General features: G+C 37.8%; 1 protein-coding gene and 1 long non-coding RNA gene across 17 annotated transcripts in view; one reads left to right on the plus strand and one right to left on the minus strand.

The window, feature by feature from the left end:
- Positions 1 to 14,301, minus strand: part of LOC106973852 (uncharacterized) — an 89,895-nt gene extending 75,594 nt beyond the window's left edge. The window contains exons 1-3 of one of the 7 annotated variants that reach the window (XR_008295021.1): positions 13,991 to 14,232; positions 13,590 to 13,792; positions 8,580 to 8,764 (exon numbers count right to left, since the gene is read on the minus strand). This is a non-coding gene — a long non-coding RNA (uncharacterized LOC106973852). The other 6 variants (XR_008295023.1, XR_008295025.1, XR_008295026.1 and 3 more) reach the window with 6 other exon arrangements.
- Positions 14,302 to 14,373: 72 nt separating this feature from the next.
- The window catches only part of NBEA (neurobeachin), a 676,718-nt gene continuing 669,066 nt past the window's right edge, over positions 14,374 to 22,025 (plus strand). For 8 of the 10 annotated variants that reach the window (XM_053214308.1, XM_053214315.1, XM_053214324.1 and 5 more), the window contains exon 1: positions 14,374 to 15,199. In XM_053214308.1, the coding sequence (XP_053070283.1) occupies positions 14,918 to 15,199 (282 nt within the window). In that variant the 5' untranslated portion in view covers positions 14,374 to 14,917. The remainder of the gene's footprint in view (positions 15,200 to 22,025) is intronic. The other 2 variants (XM_027064679.2, XM_027064678.2) reach the window with 1 other exon arrangement.

Below are 22,025 nucleotides of genomic sequence, written 5' to 3' on the forward strand. Positions count from 1 at the left end.
GAGTCAAGTCTTGTGGGATAATCATGAGCCCTACGGGTAGACACAGTTGTGAAAGGCTTTCCAGATAATGGGAGGAGCATGTGATAGATATAGAGGCCTATGATAAATATCAGGTTTAGGAAACTGCAAGTACTTTAGTATAGAAAAGTCACTGTACATTCTAGAGGCAGGCTGTGTAGAATCAAATCTCAGCTGCTACACTACTTAGGTGTATAACTTGGGCAAGTTTCTAACTTCTCTTTTCTTACCTATAAAATATGGATAATGATAGGACCTTCCAACTAAAGTTGAGGATTAAATGACAAAATATATGTAAAGTACTTCACACAGTGGCTGAACCCTAGGGAGAGCTCCATGAATATTACATATTCTGAAGTAGCTGGAATATAATGTGCAAGGGAAATAGTGACAGGAGACAAGTTTGAGTTGAAAGGTCAAGACCAGATCATGAAGTGCCTCTTATTATATATAATTGGGATCATCATTCAGGATTTAAAGCATGTGTTTGTGTATGTATTTGTCTTATACAAAACTGGCTCTAGTTTATTTAAAAATATATTTTGTGATGTCAGTGTGGAAAACAGATCAGAAGAAATGAGACCTGAGTCAAGGAGGCTGACTCTCTAATTAATGCAATAATCCAGGGTAGATACTATAAGGATCTGAACTTGAACTTAGTGGTGATGCAGAGGAAGGACAGGCCTAAAAAATACTTAGGAAGTAGTCTCTGTAGGACCTGATTAACAGAGAATAGAAGCAGTCTAGAGGGTTGGTGGTGCCAATCACAGAGACAGGGAATACAGGAGAAGGAACTTTAAAGAAAGGTGCTTATACACCATATGTTAGCCAACTTGACAATAAGTTATATTTTTTAAAAAAGGTGCTTATATAGCAAAGCACCTCATGTCTTGAAACATTTAAAGAAATCAATCTACTCAGTTATAAAATACAGATACTATTCTATTTAAAAAATTTTTTTAATGTTTTATTTATTTTTGAGACACAGAGAGACAGAGTGTGAGCAGGGGAGGGGCAGAGAAAGCGAGACACAGAATCCGAAGCAGGCTCCAGGCTCTGAGCTGTCAGCACAGAGCCCGACGCGGGGCTCAAACACACAAACTGTGAGGGGCGCCTGGGTGGCGCAGTCGGTTAAGCGTCCGACTTCAGCCAGGTCATGATCTCGCGGTCCGTGAGTTCGAGCCCCGCGTCAGGCTCTGGGCTGATGGCTCAGAGCCTGGAGCCTGTTTCCGATTCTGTGTCTCCCTCTCTCTCTGCCCCTCCCCCGTTCATGCTCTGTCTCTCTCTGTCCCAAAAATAAATAAACGTTGAAAAAAAATTAAAAAAAAAAACAACAAAACACACAAACTGTGAGATCATGACCTGAGCCAAAGTCGGATGCTTAACCGACTAAGCCACCTAGGAGCCCCTTTAAAAACTATTCTATTTTAAAGAGTGACCTAGAAAATTGTGCTTGAGGTTTGAAGTTAAAAAAGAAAATTCCTGTTATCAAGTAATTTAGTGATAGAAAAAACACCTAAATTAACATTTTATCAGATAAAACTAATAACTGGTTTAATATCATTCACATTCAACTTACATATTACACCTCCCCCTACACACAATACTTCTTAGGTAAGGTACAAATTCACAAAAAGAGAATACACACAGAAATTAGATTACATTTATGATTTTATTAGTCAAGAATGAAAAATTTGGTGTCCAAATTTTAGCTGCTGTACATCCCAGTAAAAGGTCCCTTGGCTCCCAAAGTCCCCATATGGGTGTATAAATACAGATGGAACTGCCTGACCAAGATAGGGTCTCACTAGATCTATAATGTTCTATTCTTGCTGTGTCAATGACTAGTGTTTACTCTGGGTTTACCTATCTGAGGAGGAATTACACTAAAACTTGATATACTTCTATTTATGGAAATATATAAAGGCAAAGCCAACTCCTGACCCCTACTCAGAATCAGCAAAACAATTCTCTCAGAGGAAGCCCATTTCACCACAATTCTATTTATTATAAGCATTGAATAAGTGCTAACTACCTGTAATCAAGTGGGCTATTACAGGGAATTTGATTGCACATATTTATTTTTAAAACAAATCCTTTAATCCTGACACATTAAGTCAAATGCTAGTTAACATGAACAAGGTCAACTTTTTGGTGGGTAGTAATATGTTTTGATATCAGGAACATTTATAGACTTCTCAATGTACTGTGTACTGTTAATTATCTTCTAGGCAAAATTTTCCAATAATAAAGATAGCAAGAATAAGTAGAATATTAAATATTAGTCTCTTAATCATTAATCAAGATGCTAATGTGTGAAATCTAATATTTTGTTAAGGTATTAACATTTATCCCTCATAATTTCAATTAAAAGGTATGACTAGGAGAAACTGTTTCTTTGTTCAACCACAAGGACTACACAGAGCAGTTTCAGCACCAGGGATAGTAATCTTCCTGGATAACAGGGAATGCCATAATACAGATGAGTAAATGCTATGTGTCTAAATTACAATTACTTACAAGGTTTATATGAGTGCGTATGGCATGATAGCTAAAAGCACAGGCACAGGGAAAGATTCAATAAAAATATTTTGTTGTTCTTGTGATTATTTTTATTATTTGTGAAGTTGATGTAACAAAAAGAGTTCTATTTCTTCTTAGTTATAGATATGAATAAAATATGGAAAATTAATGACCTTAATTAAATATTTCTTGTTTTGTACATATTAATTTAAAATATGACACAATGGATCACCATTTCTTGGTATTAGCAAAATATAAGAAAGAAAAGCATAAAAATCATGAGTGAAAATTCTCCAAATGAAAGTTCATTGCAAAAGGAAAAAAAATGAAAACAAAATACAAATTTTAAAGAAATATTATCTTTCCAAACATAGCCATAATATTCCTGTATATTATAAATCTTCACATGAGTTTTTGCTGGTATACTTTCCCTGCATGCTTTGAAGAATAAAGCAATTAGTGAACTGTTGACCAACTGTGATATATTATTTACTGTTATGTGTATTTCTAAATGAGGGTAAAAAAACACCAAAAGCTCTATAAAATCAAAATATATTAGTAATCTACAGAAATTACAAGAAGCATAATGCCAACTCCAAGAATGACTGCAAATTCATGCAATTTTTAAGGTACAATTGTTCTGAAAAAGTTGGCCAATTTGGAAAAAAGCCATTAATATATAAATAGATACATTTGGATTAATACCTATTCATCATTAGAAACCAGGTAATCTGGGTTCTGCACATTTTTGCACATGTCCATTTATTTGCTTATATGCCAACAACCAATGCAAAAAATTTTTGCAGCCACCAATACCCAACCTGTTTTTAATGGGTAGATCCACATCTATGTTGACATGTCGTGGTTATTATTTCAGTTTATAGATAACAACCATCTAAATGATACCGCACCTGGGAAACTAGTACTCAAAACCCCAATTACCAGGAACACGTGATGGAATGGCCAGAATTCAGTAAATATACAGGTATATTAAATCAATAGTCAATTAACCCAACAGCCTATAAAATCTCCCATGAACTGAGAGGCACAAAGTTTTTGGGAAAGCAGGTACACAACACTTACAGAAAACAACTTGATGCGAAGGGCTGATGCACCTAAGAAATTATTTGGAAAAGTTAACCCCATGAAGTCCTACTGTTTCTTTTTAAAAATAAAAGGAAAAACTCTCCTTGTCTTGGCAGGAATTTAAAGTACTAAACTTTATTTACAAAAAAAAAAAAGCAATTACGCAAAAATTTGATAAAAATGAAAGGCAGAGAAAGTCGGATCTTGAAACAACAGAAAAGTCTAGTTTAAAACCTCAGGTACATTTTGGTAGGCTGTTTACTTCTGTGGGTTAATAAATTATAAAAGATTATTTTGTAATTATTATTTGCTTATTCTTTTGGCTTTTTTTATTTTTAGAAAGCCTCAGAAAAAAATTCCTATTTCATAATATGTCTTCTCTTGTTATGACTAGTGAAAAACAAAGAAAATGTATATAGCTAATTTGGTTTTATGTACTTAACAGAGGTAAGAGACTTAAGTTTGAGATAGAAAAGTAAATAGTTAAGGGCCTTAAAAACATAGTATATATACTATATATAGTTATTTATATTAAAAAAATGAAAGAAGAAAATACCCTCCTATTTGCTCTTTTAAGAAAGGAAAGTCAGGTCAATGAATAAAGAGATACAAGTGGCTATTAGTGTACTTAATTATATAACTTGAAAACTCACAAAATTCTACTAAGCCTTTTTGTGTTAACATATAAGCACAACTTCTATTATCAATTGAGTACTTATTGCAGACGTGGTTTAAGTGCTTTATATGATTCATCTCTTTAAATCTTCCAAGCAATACATTTGGGACAGTTAGATTTTACAGGCGCAGAAACAGGTTCAAAGGCAATTTGTCTGGATTTGAACCCAATCTGTCCGATTTCAAAACCATTCCTCTAGCCATTATACCATACTTCAAGGGATTACTTGGGATTAGAATGGGAACAGTAAAACAATAAACAGTGTTTGGGAGAAATGCCATATTTTATAAGGTAACCATGTGAGCTCGGTTGTGTTTATGAAAGAAAACACTATGATATGAATTACGAGGGCAAATCATGTGGCCATGATCTTAATGTGCTTACTGAATGTGACTAGCCCTGAAATATCTTCTTGCGATTGCAAAATAAATCAGGTTGAATTTGTTTTAATATAAACAAAGACTCTAGGGATAAAGCTGTGGCCAACGTATGACATTCCATCTACTTCTCAGAAACTTAGATTAGCCAAACAGAAATAAGTTTAATATACACATTCATGGATATTTAACACACACTCAAATACTAGATGTGATTGAGCATCTTGATCACTTAAGATATCCTTTAACCCTATGATTATGTGATTTAGGAACTGTTTTCACATTAACAACAAAGAGGCCGTATATAACGTATGTCTCAAAATGTTTAAAATTAAACTCTCAGGAAGAAGTGAAAAGAGATAAATAACCCACAGCCCCAGGAAATCAAAGCATAAATCTCAAATTGTCTCCATGTACTACCTCTTAATTGATCAATGAGGTAGTTGTTTCAAGCCATTCTTCCACTGGTTAATCCATAGCTGCTGGCACTAATACAGAAAGCCTCTAATCCAAAGCTTTATGCACCAGTACCAGGCTGAAATTGATTCTATACACCATCTCCTGGTTGGGCTAAAGTTTGCTAAAAATGCTCTCGCTTACTTTGAAGAGATTGTATTAATGAGATTACCATTCCAAAGGGTCCTTGGACATTTCCTCATAGCATTCTTTTCCTGCTTCTACCCAGAGTATATGCTTCTTATTATAATCATATAGACATAGAGTAATACTTTCAATAGGGACTAAGAGATTAATAGACACATAACAAAACCTTTGCCAGAAAAGCATAATAAGGAGTGATATATTTAATGGGACTATGAAATTAAGTTTGGTTAATCTTAATGAATATAATTAAAAACTATTTATTTATCCCAAGTAATTTTTTGTCTAGAATTAAAGTGATCCCCAGGAAACAGAAAGGCTAATGGAGTTTTTTTTAACCTTCATAGGCATTGAGATATAAAAACAGATTGACTCTTCATCTTTTGGTGGATAGCTTTCACCAAAACACGCAAAAACGTGATGATTTTGTTCTTTTAAAATAACCTTCCCCAGTCTCATTATCTTTCATCTGGTAAATTTGGTAGAAATTAACTAATGGCCTCAGTCCAGGTCCCAATGTAGGGCATGTAGGATTGTGAATACACCTGAGGCCTTGGCCAGTATACTTGGGGGATCAAGTCACAATTTTATCACTTAAAGTATGATCTTGCACAACTGACAATCTCTCTTCGTATTAGTTTCCTCATTTGAAAAACGAGAAAAACAATATTTTATTTGAAGGACTATAGTAAGGATTAGAAATAATACATGTTAGGGGAGCCTGGGTGCCTCAGTCAGTTAAGACTCTGACTTCAGCTCAGGTCATGATCTCATGGTTCATTGGTTCAAGGCCCCCATTGGGTTCTGTGCTGATAGCCTGGAGCCCACTTCAGATTATGTGTTTCCCTCTCTCTCTGACCCTCCCCTGCTTGTGCTCTGTCTCTCTCTCTCAAAAATGAATAAGCATTAAAAAAATTTTAAAAAATGGACATAATACATGTAAAAGTGCATGGCAGATAGCAGATGAATAGTATATAACAACTATAGTGATTAACAATAATCAACCATAAACTCCATTCTTTAACATACTTTCAATGTTAATTAGCATAAAAATAAGTGCATATATTCTACCAAAAACTTTTTCAGTGAAGGGAGTTTAGGTGACTATATATATTGTCATGTGAATTGCTTACTTTTGGAAAATGAGAGAAATGGAAACTATTAAGTGAAAATTTGTCAACCAATGCTACTTGAAAACAACAACAAAAAAGCCAGAATCTTTTATTTTTTAAATGCTGGAAATGGGTACAAATTTCAGATCACTTTCAACTAGGTGGGATTTTGAATGTATTCTTGAAGGTGACATTTAAGCCACCTATTGAAATTTCCTATTGAAATTAATAGGAGGGGTGAGGAGGACAGTGCTATAGACAGAAGGAAGAACACTCGTAAGGCACCAAAATAGGAAAGCACAATATATTAACTGGGAACAGAGTATTTCAGTTTGGCTGAAGCACTGTCTCCCAGCCAAGGGACCTCAGACTTATTGAAAGCGATCCATACCTACTTATATACACGTCAGATATTGTTTATGGACAGAACAAATACCAGACACATGTACGTTGCATGCATGTATATTAGTTTTCTAGAGTTACTGTAACAAAATGCCATAAACTAGATGGCTTCAAACAACAGAAATTTATTCTTTCATAGTTGTGGAGTCTAGAGGTCCAAAATCAAGGTACCCACAGGGCCATGCTTTTTCTGAAGGTTCTAGAAAAGAATTTTTCCTTTCTCTGTCCGACTTACTTCGCTTAGCATAATATCATCTAGGTCCATCCAGGTTGTCACAAATGGCAAGATTTCATTTTTTATGGTTGAGTAATATTCCATTAGATAGATAGATAGATACCACATTTTCTTTATCCATTCATCTATTAATGGACACTTGGATTGCTTCCATATCTTGGCTTTGTAAATAATGTTGCAATAAACACAGAGATGCATATATCTTTCTGAATTAGTGTTCATTTTCTTTAGGTAAGTACCCAGTAGTGGAATTACTAGGTCATATGGTATTTCTATTTTCAATTTTTTGAAGAATCTCCATACTGATATCTTCCATAACAGAGAAAGGCAAATATCATTTGATATTACTTATATGTGCAATCTATAAAACAAGACAAAGGAACAAACAAAAGCAACAGACTTAAATTCAGAGAACAAACTGGTGGTTGCCAGAGGGCAGGTAGATGTGGGAATGGGTGAAATAGGTGAAGGGGATTACGAGATTCAAATTTCCAGTTATAACATAAATAAGTCATGGAGATGAAAAGTACAGCATAAGGAATATAGTCAATACTATTGTAATAATGTTGTATGGTGACTACACTTATCATGGTAGCAGAGTAATGTAAAGAATGGTCAAATCACTTTGTTGTACACCTGAACAAATATAACATAGTATATCAACTATATGTCAATTTTTAAAAAAGTCTTTTCTTGCCTCTTCCTAGCTTCTGGTGGTTGCTGGGAACCCTTACCTTTCCTAGGCTTAGAGCAGCATAACTTCAGTCTCTGCCTCTGTCTTCACATGGACTTCTTCCCTGTGTCTGTCTTCAAACCATCATCTTTCTGGGTGCCTGTTCAGCTGTGTATCACTTCCCCTTTTCTTTCTTTCTTCTTCCTTCCTTCCTTCCTTCCTTCCTTCCTTCCTTCCTTCCTTCCTCCCTCCCTCCCTCCCTCCCTCCCTTCCTTCCTTTATGTTTATTTATTTATTTTGAGAGAGATTGCATGTACAAGCACCCGGTGTAGGCACAGGGAGAGAGAATCTCAAGGGAGCTCCATGCTCTCAGTGCAGATCTCCATGGGGGCTTGATCTCATGAATCATGAGATCATGACTTGAGCCGAAATCAAGAGTCAGACGCTTAACTGGCTGAGCCACCCAGGTGCCTGTCTTTCCCTTTTCTTATACCAGTCATATTTGGTTAAGGGCCTATGTAATTCAACCATAACCTCAACTAAATTTGGGAGTATCTACATAGGTCTTACTTCCAAACAAGGTCACATTCCCAGGTACCAGAGACAGCACTTGAACATATTTTTGGGGGAACACAAATCAACCCACAACACAGTGTGTGTGTGTGTGTGTGTGTGTGTGTGTGTGTGTGTGTTTGCCTTCAAATATATATACATGTTGTGGCTTTTAAAAAGTTAAAATTATGTAAGTAGCATTACTCAACTGAATGGCTTTCCATTACTGTATTTTTCGCAATGGATATTAAAATAACAAATTTCTTGGGTAGGAATCTAGGAGTCTACAATTTTTTTTCATGATGAAAAGAGTCATAGTACTTACAAATGTTGAGAGCTGGGGTGGCTCGGTCGGTTGAGCGCCCGACTTCGGCTCAGGTCATGATCTCACATTCCAGGAGTTCGAGACCCGCATCGGGCTCTGTGCTGACAGCTCAGAGCCTGGAGCCTGGTTCGGATTGTGTGTCTCCCTCTCTCTCTGCCCCTCTCCTGCTCATGCTCTGTCTCTCTCTGTCTCAAAAATAAATAAAAACATTAAAAAAATTTTCTAAAAAAGTTGAGAGCCATTGTTGTAGCTTTCCTGCCCAGAACAGAATGAGGTAAACTAGAAAGTAAGCTTAAGCATGGAGGGCCTTTGGTGCTAAGATAAGGACTCTGGGCTTCATTTTTTAGACTTTTTGAACAGAAGACATGGATGCATGTAGATGTTATTATAATTAATACATTAAATAAATTAATAATCAATAATAAGTTAAAAATTCTGACCACACCAATCCATCCACAAAGTTGGAACTTTAGGACAATTACCACATACAGGATGGATTGGAGAAGAGTGAGTGTGGAGACAAGTAGAGCAGGTATGAAGTGAGTAGGTTCTCACTGAGGATGAAAAGAATGAGATACATGCTGGGTATCTTGCCCAGGAAGAAGGGGCAGAGGTGTGACCAATCTGATGGTGAACATGCATGTGTGTGTGGTGCATTTGTATGTATGTTCAGGGGGATATTTTAGGGTATATATGCGTGCATTATGGTTGCATGATGTCTAGTTCTTTCAAAAATCAAGAGTGCCTATTATTTCTATACCACATATCTGATACATTTAATGTATTGACATGCTGATTAAATGGAAAATTTGAAATCATTCATTTCTACTAGTCTACTTTCTTACACGCAGTAGGCCCTCAAATATTTGTTGGCTGGTAAGCATCAACATTTTAGCCATTCCAAATCTGTGTCAAATTCGTTAACAAGTGTTGAATTTCTATTTTGCATCTGTGTTTTCTGCTCAGGAAAAAAGTTGGGGTGAGAAACATAGAACTAACTAGTTGGAGGAAAGTGAAATTAAAATTTGGTGAAGAAATTATAAAAAGGCACCTAGCTAGTCTAAATGATTTCAAGTTCCCAAGGCAGGACAAATTATATACATTGATCCTGAAAGAATCTGAAAACTAGATCATGTTTAACAACTCTCAGTGGTCTTTGAGGAGTCATAGAGAAGTGCTGGAGAATTAAAGTGTCAAAGGAGAGAAGGAGGAGATAAATTCTTGAAAAACCATAGCAGGTAGCTTAATATTACCTGCAGGTGAGATTACAGAATGGTTCATTCATTGGAAAAAGAAGCAGTAAGTCTTGTCATCACATTAAACACATTTTCTTGTTTACGTTGTGGTTAGCTTGTTATGTCGGAAACACTGATAATAATTCACACCTCTCTATAGTTTTTATTTTAATTTCACCCAGGCACAGAGACAGTGCCTCCGGACTTCAAATAGCCACTTGTCAAGTTCCCTTATGCTATTCTTCTGCACAAGTTAGAGAAATATAGGCTAGTTGTTAGCACAGGATGGTAGCTGTTTAATAGTTGAAGTGCTTATAAACAACTTAAATCAGTGATTTCCAAACGTCTTGGTTATGACTTACAGTAAAAGATATTTTACATGTAAGCATACATATATATACATATGTATAATGTATGTGTATATATATGTATATAATTAAAATAATAGATGCACTTGATATTTTCCACTCTGTTTTCTATTCTATTTCATTAAACTGCTAGTTGCAACCTACTGAATCTATTTCAAGGCTCACTAATGGGTTGAGGCTTACAGTTTGAAAAATGTGAATTGATTTCAATCAGAATGTTTCTAGTGACTATAGAGCTGTTTTTATCCTGTTTAATCAAATATTTGGATGAAGATATAGAAGCGTTGTGCTCAAGTTTGCAGATAATATAATAGGAAGAAGACCATTTTTTGTATGATATAAATAGGATTAAGAAATTCCCAGCAAATTAAATTTAAATGGAAAATTAAATAAAAAATTGAATAAAATAAAAAAGGAATTAAATTAAATTTAATATATATGTAAAATCCTGTACTCTATATTTCAAAATGGGGGGGGGTTGTGTTACTGCTTAGCAGCAGCATGTCTAGAAACAAAACAAAACAATAACAGCAAAATAAAAAGCCTTGGTGTTCAGTTGATAAGAATTTTAACATGAGAGGGGAATGGAACCAAAATTATTATATGCCAAACATCAATCATTAGTGTCATGTTGCTGTCAAACCCAGAATGAAACCAAACTAAACCGATATGGGGCTACATTAACATGAGTTGTATTTCTAAAGGTTGAGGTTCAGGTGAGAGTTATTCTCTGGGGGCTCTTGGGTGGCTTAGTGGGTTTAGTCTCTGCCTCTTGATTTTGGCTCAGGTCCCGATCTCACAGTGAGATCTAGCCCCTCCTGGGGTTCTGCAGTGACAGCACTGAGCCCACGTGGGATTCCCTCTCTCCCCGTCTCTCCCTTGCTTGTGCACGTGCGCGCGCGCACACACACACACACACTTTCTCTCTCTCTCTCTCTCCCTGTCTTTCAAAATAAATAAATAAACTTAAAAAAAAAAGAGTTATTCCCTGTCTAAACTTGGTCTAAACCTACTGGTCTAAACCTGCCTACCTGAACACCACAATTTTCAGATAAAATTTAGAGGAAAGCTAGAAACCTGTTCTTTAAAGAACAGGTCAAGGGAAATGGGACTATTTAGCCAGGAGGATTGCTGTTTTCACTCATTTATTTTTGAACACTTTTATTAAATGTAAATTACAAGCCAGCCATGTTAGGTGCTGAAAACACAAAAATAACTACAACAATGTGTTTTCCCACAGTCAATGAACGAAAACATTATTTATTGACACTTGCTATTACATTAGTACTTCAAATGTATTAACTTCTTTCATCTTTTAATCCTATGAATCTCTAATTTGGATTTGATAAACTATGGCTTTGAAGAGAAGTCATTTACCAAAGATTATGCAGATAGTGGCTGAGGGAACTGGAATCCAAACCCAGGTTCTATTGCCCCCGGAGCATGTGTTCAACCACTATCCAATATCACTTCTTGATATGTCATCTGTAACACTGTATCCCTATATTGTATACCTGAAATTAATCGAACACTGCATGTTAATTATACTGGAATTAAAATTTTTTAAATTCTTTCTTAAAACTCAGATTCATGGGCTTCTTTTCTTTGAAAAATCATCCTTTGGAAGCAGGGGTATGCATCTATTAAAGTAAAAATGTGTACAAAATTAATATTCACCACAAAATATTGTTTAATCTGGGGACTTAAAAAATGAATATTTTAGGTAGCTTCTATGTCAAAATATTGTTAGTTAATGTAAACACTAAGCTATTTGTGTATTTGCAGGGACATAGGCTTTGTAGGCTAAAAGGAAACAAACCTGCTGTCTTTTCTAAACTTTATGCTTTTGGGGATACTATTGAAAACATATAACTGTGCAATTATAAAGACCTGTATGTGGTTATAATTGGTTTTACATGTGTTTATAGGTCATTCAACACATATTGTGTCTGTACACTAAGGGTACAAGGACATATTTACTATATGCTGGCTGTTGAGTTCAAGTAATTTCATTGAATTCTTACTTCCCTATGGGATAGATATTCTTATCCCTGTTAGTGAATGAGGAGACTTAGCTCAATAAATTGAGTAGGCTGAACAGGTAGCAAGTTGTGAGAAAGCTGCACTTTCCACAGTACCATACTGCCTTCAAGAAGCTGACAGTGTACTGGAGAACATTTTTTTAATAGGTAAGCTTTTTAAAATATTTCTGATATTGGTACGTGTATGACAGTATCAGAGTTTTCCTACTTTGAAAAAGTGACATCCTTTTTACCCACTCCCTATTTCCACTAAAGGAAAATGAACACATACAAATTGAACAAATAAGAAAAACAAAACCAAAGCACACACCCATACTGCTTAAGAAGCAATACAGAGAAAATTAAAGTGAAAATATTAACATGATGTTAAGCTATTCATTTGGAAAGGAAATAGAAAGTTCAGGTTGTCACTGTCTCTCAAAGCACTCATGCAAGAAGTCTAAAAATAGGAAGAGGTAGAACCTGCTGCCATATTTTCACACACGGCAGGGTGAAAAAAAGCCAGTGAGATGATCTTTCAGTCTGGATTTACATATTTAAGATACATCATTTTAGATTTACAAATGAAAATAGCACTTGCAAAAGTAGAGAGCACTAAAAATGTTATAGGTGGTTATATATGTCACAGGATTTTTAAATTACAGCATATCTAACTCATACTATTAAAAGTTATCGGTTTTGTAAGTTTTTCATAAAGTTTCAGTCATTTTAGCATTTTATAATTCAACTGTCATTTAATATAAATGGACATACCAATTACCACTTCTTTCAAAAGGGATTTTTTTGCTTGATGATTTAATCAATTCAGTGCAAGTTTAAACAAATTCACACACAACTAAAAACTAATCCTAAGGGCCGGTTTTGAGGAGCTGTGTTATACACAACCTATAGTACTTTAGAATTTTACCATGTTCCAATATCCTGAGAGTTAACTTGACTAGCTGTTCCGATTAAATGTAATAAAAAATCGGATTATGATAGATTTGTATATTGACTTTTCTTATTTGAGATAACAATTGGAATGACTTGAATATACCTCAAGATACCAAATATTTCTGGTGGCTTTATTGAAAAGGGCATACTTCATGAAATATTAAGGAAAATTACATCCTTCATTTCAAAGAAGAAAACAGCAGTCATGCCTACTTAGTTTTAATTCAATAGTAGCAGCAAGATTACCATATATATTTTAATTTTCTTAAACTGACAGTAATATTTTTGTTTTTATATTTGTGCAGATACAGTAATCTTTTTTTCACAGATTAAGGCTGGCCGTGAGGATTACCTACGTTTTTAGATCATTTCAAAAACCTCTGAACTGTACACGACTAAGAAAAAGGGAAGTATCATTAGCTGGCATCGTACCTGAAGACTGCAAGGGATTTTTAAAATGTGGGGTTTGTAGTTCGCAGCAAACTACCCTTAGTGTCACACAGTGCAGCCTTTTTAGGCTGGTGGGCGAGTTCAAGAGCTGTTTGTTGTTGGGAGCTCCATCCAGAGCGGATCACTGTTTGACAAGTTCTATTTTAAGTCGTTCCTGTGTGTGCAGGTGTCAGCCTCTTTCATGGCTGTAGAGAAAGAACCATTACACTCCATCCGTATCCTTCCCCGACAACGCAAGATCTTTCCCCACCGTGCGTTTGTTTCTGCTTTGCCAGCCACTTTTTATTAAGGAAATTCGGGGGTGGGGGGTGGTGGGGGGAGGCGGGAAATACTGCGAGGAAGGGCGAAGAGGGGCAGAAAGAGGTCGTCTGCCACTCCCCTACCTTACGAGGCACGTGGCACTGGCAGTGACAGCTGCTGGATGCAATGATGAAGGCGAAGATGATGAACCTCCTCTTAGCAAGAGGATATTGAGGGAAGGAGGAGGAGGCAGCGGAGGCAAGACACACACTCCCTGTGTCCTTCCTCAGCCGGAGAATCCACCCTCAAGGGAAAAAGTACGCGGAAGCCACTCTCCGCCCCGCCTCTACCAGCTCGCCCCGGGGTCTGGCAGCGGTCCCCATGCACCTGCTCACCTGTCTATCCGTTCAGGGTGGTTGGGGGAGGAACGAGGGGTGGCGGGGTGGGTGGGTGGAAAGAGAAGGAGGGCAGGGCAAAAGAGGGGGTGCTCCGAGGGCTCCGCCCCCGGAGGCTCTGCGCAGGCGCAGTGGCCGCTACCGCAGGCAGGGGGCGGCAACATGGCGGAGTGAGCGGCGGCGTCGGGGCTTCACAACAACAGTGGCGCCCGTAGCGGCGGCAGCGGCAGCGTCAGTAGCGTCGGCCACAGCCTGAGCTTCCGCACCGGCCAGCGTGCTGGCCAGCCGCTCGCGCCCCGGAGCTTCTCGGAGCGGCGGCCGCATCTCCGCGGGGGGCGGGCCGGGCCGGACGGACCGGGAGGGGGAGAGAGAGGAGGCAGCGGCAGCGGCGGCGGCAGCCGCGGTCCAGCTGCTGGGCGGGCACTGCCGCTCGCCGGGCAGCGGTTAGCGGCGCAGCCACCGCCGGGAATAAGCCTGGGAATAACCCGCCGCCTCCGCCGGGGAGGGCGCCGGAGCGGGCCGGGCGGACGCGCAGGCGGGAGCGGGCCCGGCGCCGCGGCGCTGGTGGATGCTGGGGCTCCGAGGCGACGGCCGGGGGGCGGGGGCCGAGGCAGGTATAACGGTACCGGCGGAGGCAGCGCCTCTGCTCTTCCCTTCTCCCCAGGAGGGGGGCAAATGGCGAGCGAGAAGCCGGGCCCGGGCCCGGGGCTCGAGCCTCAGCCCGTGGGGCTCATCGCCGTCGGGGCCGGAGGCGGAGGCGGCGGGGGCGGCGGCGGGGGCAGCGGGATGGGGGAGCTGAGGGGGGCGTCCGGCTCCGGCTCGATGGTGCTGCCCGCGGGGATGATTAACCCTTCCGTGCCGATCCGCAACATCCGGATGAAATTCGCAGTGTTGATTGGACTCATACAGGTCGGAGAGGTCAGCAACAGGGACATCGTGGAGACGGTGCTCAACCTGGTAAGGGAAAAGGCGTGCTCTCCATCTGCCTCCCAGCCCCCATAGCCTCCCCCCCCCCCCCCCCAGCCTCGCGCTCCCACACCTCCACCCATGGGGTCGCACACGCAGCGCATCCCTGGGAGCACCGTTCGTCGGGCGGGTATTGCCCAGCGGGTGACCTGCTTGCGCGCAGCCTTAGCCACGCCACCTCCCCGCTCTCCTCGGGTCCTCTCCTGCCACCTGAGTGCGGTGCCCAAGTTAACACCGCTTACCATCACTTCTCCTATGAGTAGAAATCATCCCTTGTGCAGGGTTTGGGTCGACTTGAGAGTTTAGTTAGGGGGGAGAGGAGACCTCCCTGTTCTCCGGGGTTCTTTTTTCTACGCTCTTAATTGTCCGTGGTGTCGCTCTCCGAGGATGAAAGCCTTGCCCCTAGAGCCTAATTTCCCCCGTGCTACTGAAATGTGAGAAGCGCATTAGCTCTAACTTGAGCAGCTGGGCTGTGATGTTTTCGAATGAGGGAAATGATGCAGTTTTGCATCTGCCTTTAAATATATTCAGAGGTTATGATGGAGAGTGTTGTAGCAGTATCTACCCCCCCCCCCCACCCCGCGCCCCATCTCTTTTTAGGCAGCCTTCTTTCTTTGTAATATTGCCCTGAATATGCTGACCTGTTAGTCATTTGTGTGTGTGTGTGTGTGCACACAAGGTGTTAAAATGTGAGGGCACCAAATCATACAGGTTGGTTTCTATGGTTGCCTTCCGAGAGCGTGGCATGTGGATAAAGACCAAAGGAAAGGTGTTGGTTTGTTTCATGATAAGAAAGAGTTACTGCAGAACTGTGTATGACTTAATGTTTTGCGCTATCTACGGAGAGCCTACGAAGCGTTCAAGATGTCAGGGGAAGAAATGGGAATAAAGAGAGGAGAATCATAAATTGCAGATAATTAAAGAGTAGTTCATTTTTAATGTTTTGCAAATGCAGTTTTTGCTGCAGCAGAGCTTTTAAAAACAGTTTCCTCTGCAATATCTAGTCTTTGACACACGTAAGGTAGGATTTTGGAAGACAAGGCTTAAATCGAGCGATCAGTTGACTATTGTATTTGGTGTGGAGTCACAGGAATAGAAAAATATGCTTGCAGGGGGATTTTATAACACCCATGCAGTCTGATTTTTTAGCCAAGCAATTATTTTTATTTGATCTATTGGAAAACTGAAAGAAAGCTGCAGCACTGGTGCCCTGAGACATGGATTAATGTCTGTGGTTTATGAACCTCTTAAATTCACAGAAAAGTTGAAGTGTTTTTTTTTTTCCTTTCTTTTCTTTTCTTTTTTTTTGCTAGTACATCAAATCAAAGATAGGAGAATATGTCTTTGTTATATTTACTACTGTTTAAATAGAATACACCGCTTTCTACTTCTGTGTACCTTCAAATAAATCACCACAAAAGTCAATGTAAGTTTGGGGAAATGTCACCACGTTGATATACCCAAATTCTTTTCAAAACAGTAATAGAAATATTGTTTCTTGGGAGTTTTAATTTTAACTAGCTGCGAATAGGAGGTCAGTAACTTGCCTTTTCTTAAAATAAGATGAAATCTCAAAACGTGTTAGAATGTTAGCAGGTATTGTATTTTTAAAAATTTGAAAGAACACATTTAAATCCCCCCCCCCCCCCGGTTTTCACCTAATCAGTATCATTTTTATTTAGATTATGTGGTATTGGGTTATTTTAATAAGTATTTCTATGCTTAATACATTTTGCAATGGTAACAGGCAATAGAGCTCTCACAAGCTGGAAACTGATTGGAATGTGTAACCAGTTCAGACTCTGCAGCAGTAATGATGTATGCCAGATCAGTTCTTAACAGATGGGGTTCTATAGATATACAGTAGGTTAAGAAAGGAAGTGAAGCACTTCTTTTGAGATAAAAAAGAAATTTAACTCTTGTACAGTGCAGTGAAAATCTGGCGTGAAGTTTCAGTATGCAAACATTATGTTAGAAATTAACTTTACTGTTAAGCTTGATTAGAGTAATCAGAAATAAGGTAATACTGAAATGTTATGTCCCCAAATCCACATAAGACCTTGTAACTGCATTGATCTTGGCATAAAAAAGGTTAGGTTTAAAATTTCCTTGTACATATTTAAAGAATGCAAGAAGTCCTTAAATGGAAACTTCTGGGGAAAGGATGAAAGACAAAAGGAGTTATTTACCATTAAGTTGTTAATTATATTGATTGTGGAATTCAGATTGGTTACTTGAAGGGTAATATTTCCTGAACTGTAAGTTTAGGGTTTATCTTTCTAATATACTCATAATGAAAATGTCATGTGAAAATTTAAGCTGGTTCTGAAAATAATTTGGAATCATAGGCAGTTAAAAAATAATTATCAAAACTTAATTCTATTAATAAATAAATCAGTAAAATCCATGTGGAGCATTCAATGACTAGTTAGAAGGTGGACGCTTGTAATATTATCTCTAAAATGAGTTTTTAAAATTTCCAATTTAAAACATTAAATAAAAAAATTAGGTGGAAATGGTGAAACCTCTATCACAGTGCCCTTTATGACAGAAAAGAAGGGAGGGGAACCAATGAAACTTCAAAACAAAACAGTTTCTACCTTAAACAGTCTCAGTCACCTTTGCCAAAATATTTTTCTTTCTATTTTTCCTGTACATACATTTCTTATCTGTAGATAGTATGAGAATACTAATACTTGGTTTTCAGGTACTATTTCTCTCTTGCCTTCCCCAAAGAATTAAAAGTTTTGCTGAGTAAAGTTTAAGCATGTAGTGATATATAGGACTTCTACACAGCCATGGTTGTACTTTTTCTGCTTTTGTTTGCCAAAGGTAGAGCTGCTTCCATTACTGAAGTGGATTGTGAGTTTGTTGAAGAATCACCAATGTGATGAGAAATAAAATGAGTAATTTCTATTGTAGAGGAATGTATTTTGTATAATGATACTGTTAACTCGAAACATTAATATATAGCACTCCATATTTGTATTTATAGCATTAGGAAGATGAGTAAATTAATTCATAAATAATGTTACAATGAGAATATATTGTCAAGGATTTTGTAATGTAGCTTTATCTGTGAAAGATGATCATCAACAAACTTTGGATTTAGGAAGAATTATTTAATGTGGCAGTATAAGAGAGTCTAACTATAGATAAGGAAGGAATTTGGTTGTCTGTTGCAGTTACAAAACAGGCATACTGCTTAGTCCAATGCTTCCTTTGTAAACATCCTTAACATGTGTTTATATAAGGTTTTTCTTTCCTTGAAGTAAATGCTATGTAAATATTATGTGTTCTTTGTTTATAATATGAAAGTTTCTTTTAATCAAAGATTTTAATGTAAACATAGTTTTAGAAAAGATAAAATAGAGGACTGACATTTACTTAATGGAAGAATTCACAACAGGGTTTTTTGAATAGCTGTCTTAGGTAGTATAATTCTATAGCATTTAATTTGTAAACATTTTTTTCACAAATTACAGTGCAATATCAGTGTATCTTTACCTGTAGAAAATAATTCCTCAGATAATTTTATTTTTTTACATGTAAATAGCATATTGTATTGAAAGCAGTACTGGATACTTGGAGGGGATTTTGCATATGGATCATAGTATTTTAGTTAAAAGGGAATTTTTACGTTATTCTCTTGTACTTGCATGTGACAGTAACTTTCTTAGAGGTTTTTCATTTGTAGCTTGATAATCAGAATCATTTTCACTTTAAAGATACTTAGAATTTCACAAACGAAAGGTATGTTCTGCATTTGAACCAAATTTATTTAAAAAATATGTAGTTGCGTCTTAGAATCATGGAAGTCCTTAATATTAACAAAACCGCATTTACTTGTATTAAAAGGGAATTTTTTGCATTTTAATTTATGTTGACGTGTAAGCTTTTTCATATTAACTTGAATTATATTTTATTTTTGCTATTGGGTATCGGAAGTTAAATTAAGAATGCATTGGTAACATTGGAATTTGCCATTTCTAGAGTTCTGAGATTTTCCACAGAAAGATTAATTTAGCCATGTAATGACACTAAAGCAGTCTTGATGAGCACTGAGAAATGTATAGAATTGTTGAATCATTATATTGAACACTTAAAACTAATGTAACACTGTATGTTAATTATTCTTGAATAAAAAACAAGACCTTAAACAGCAAATACTTTATAGCCAGGTTATGATCAAGGTATATTAATTTTAAACAAGTATTTTGTATATTGCTAGTCAGTTTTTGGCAAATACTGTGCTGTTAAATAAATAAATGTATCTCAAAGTTTTCTTTCTACTATGGTTTCTCCAAACACAGTGTAGAGAGATGCTTTGGTCCTAGCAGACTCAACCCCCATTTTGGATCACAGATGTGCTGTATCATAAATTTCAGTCATTCACATTTTTGAATATTTACTTTAAATACTGGTTTGCATCAGTTTCATAGGTTTCTTATTTTTTGACTCTACTGTGCATATTTTATGCATCGTCAGCATATAAGTATCCCCTGCTTTCCAAAAGTTGGTGTTTTGCCCCTTCACTTTTATGAAAGACCTGTATTAGTACTGTTTTTGTTAACCAAAAGAAATCCGAAGAGGATTTTTGCTTTTACAAAAAAAAGCTGTTGCTGTATTAGTAATAGGTCTTTTGTGAAAGTGAAGTAGCCTATTGCCAACTTTTGGAGAGTGGGGGATACTCTTTACCTATGCCATTTCGACTTATGAAAAGTTTCATGGGAACACTCTACTTTTGGATAGTGGCAAACCTGTGTCTCCTGTTACAGAGATATACCTATCATCTCTAGTGTTGTTATTTATATGTGTTTCCCCTCTTCTGTGAACCCCAAGAGGGCAGGTCCCCGACTCAAATGATGGTTACGATTTTTGACTTTACAATGGTGTAAATGTGATACTCACTAGAAACCATACTTAGACTTTTGATCTTTTCCTGGGATGGTGATATGCAATATGATCCTCTCTTATGATGTTGGGCAGCAAGTCACATCCCCCAGTTAGCCACTGGGTCATGAGGGTGAACAACTGATACGCTGACCACCATTATGTACCCATACAACTATTTTGTTTTTCTGTACTTTGAGTACAGTCTTCAGTAAATTTCAGGAGATTTTCAACACTTTATTATAGAAATAGGCTTTGTGTTAAATGATCTACCCACCTGTAGGCTAATAGAAGTGTTCCGAGCATGTTTAAGGTAGATTAGGCCAAGCAATGATGTTTGGATGTTAGGTGTAGTAAATGCATTATTGACTTTTGAAATTTTCAAATTTAACGTTGGGTTTATCTGGATATAACATCCTTGTAAGTTGGAGATATGAATTTATCTTTTATATTTTTGGCTCTTGGGTAAGTTAAGTGCATTTTGAGTAGGCAAGACACCATTTTAGGCAGTAGAAGACCAGTTTCTGAAATTATGATCAACAGTAGGGTGCAGTCCCAACATCCTGAAATCAATTAGACTCATTGTCACGTAGTGTATTGCCTAGTTCTATCACTAGAAATGCATGTTGAATATGTATGCGTTACGTAGGCCTTACTACATATGTAAATGGTATTTTAAACTGGCATATTGGAAGAAGAATCTGATACAAACTTTTTAATGATTTATGTGTATGTCAAATATATAAGCACACAACAAAGATGTTATTAGCAAAATTAAAAAGCATTGTTATAATTTGTCATATTTCCAGGAATAGTGGACATCTCTTGTTTTTGATGTCTACCATACATTGCCCTTTTTTGGTAAGGGGGATGCAGTTGCCCTTGAGGAACCACCTATCCCCCATTCTTAATTCAGCTGGTTTCCCTGGGCTGGGGATATAACCCAGGCATGGCCAGAATCACTGTGACTGGTTCAGGCATAAACACTTAACTCTAGGGGAGCCACAGGGTCAGTCACAAGACTTGGCACTGAAATTTTCTGTTGGTGATGCTGAACTGGTAGATGTAGCCTATACCTGTGGGTGACTGTATTAGAATTTGACTAAATAGGAAGAGAGAGTGAGAAGTATATTCTTGGTTATGCTTGAGCCCCTGCAGTTCCCTGTGCCTGTGGGGATTATCTTCTAACCATTACATTCTCTCCTTTAAAGTTTCTCATTCTTATTAGCTTAAAGTCATTTTAAATTGGGGTTTTGTCACTTGTAAGTGGAAAGAATCCTCCCTAGCATAGACTTTAGTAAACGGAAACGGAACATTTCATTTTGAAATGAAGGCAGTGAAGACTTTGCTTTTCCATAGCAATTCCTTTTAAGGAATTACAGAACAGCTGTTTTAAATTGTCACTGGTGTTACCTTTGCCCATGGAAGACTGAGGCTGTAACTTTAGTGATACTGAGTGTTTTGGTCACTTCTTGTGGCCTTTGATAATGTTTTATAAGACAGCAACTAGCTTTGGTGCACGCTGGCATGCTTGAGAGCAGAGAGGGAAGAAGATACTGTCTTTCCAAGTAAGAGAGGCCCTTTCTGCTTGCAGCTATGCATAGCAGAGCATCAGAATATCAAGAACCTTGAAGTTTAAAAAACCTACTTTTTTGGGGGCGCCTGGGTGGTTCAGTCGGTTAAGCGTCCGACTTCGGCTCAGGTCATGATCTCGCAGTATGTGAGTTCGAGCCCCGCGTCGGGCTTTGTGCTGACTGCTCAGAGCCTGGAGCCTGTTTCAGATTCTGTGTCTCCCTCTCTCTCTGACCCTCCCCTGTTCATGCTCTGTCTCTCTCTCTCTCAAAAATAAATAAACGTTAAAAAAAAATTTTTTTTAAAACCTACTTTTTTTAAATTAAAAAAAATTTTTTTTAACCTCATGCTA

The sequence above is a fragment of the Acinonyx jubatus genome, chromosome A1 (assembly GCF_027475565.1).
Source record: "Acinonyx jubatus isolate Ajub_Pintada_27869175 chromosome A1, VMU_Ajub_asm_v1.0, whole genome shotgun sequence".
In the NCBI taxonomy this organism is placed as follows: domain Eukaryota; kingdom Metazoa; phylum Chordata; class Mammalia; order Carnivora; family Felidae; genus Acinonyx; species Acinonyx jubatus.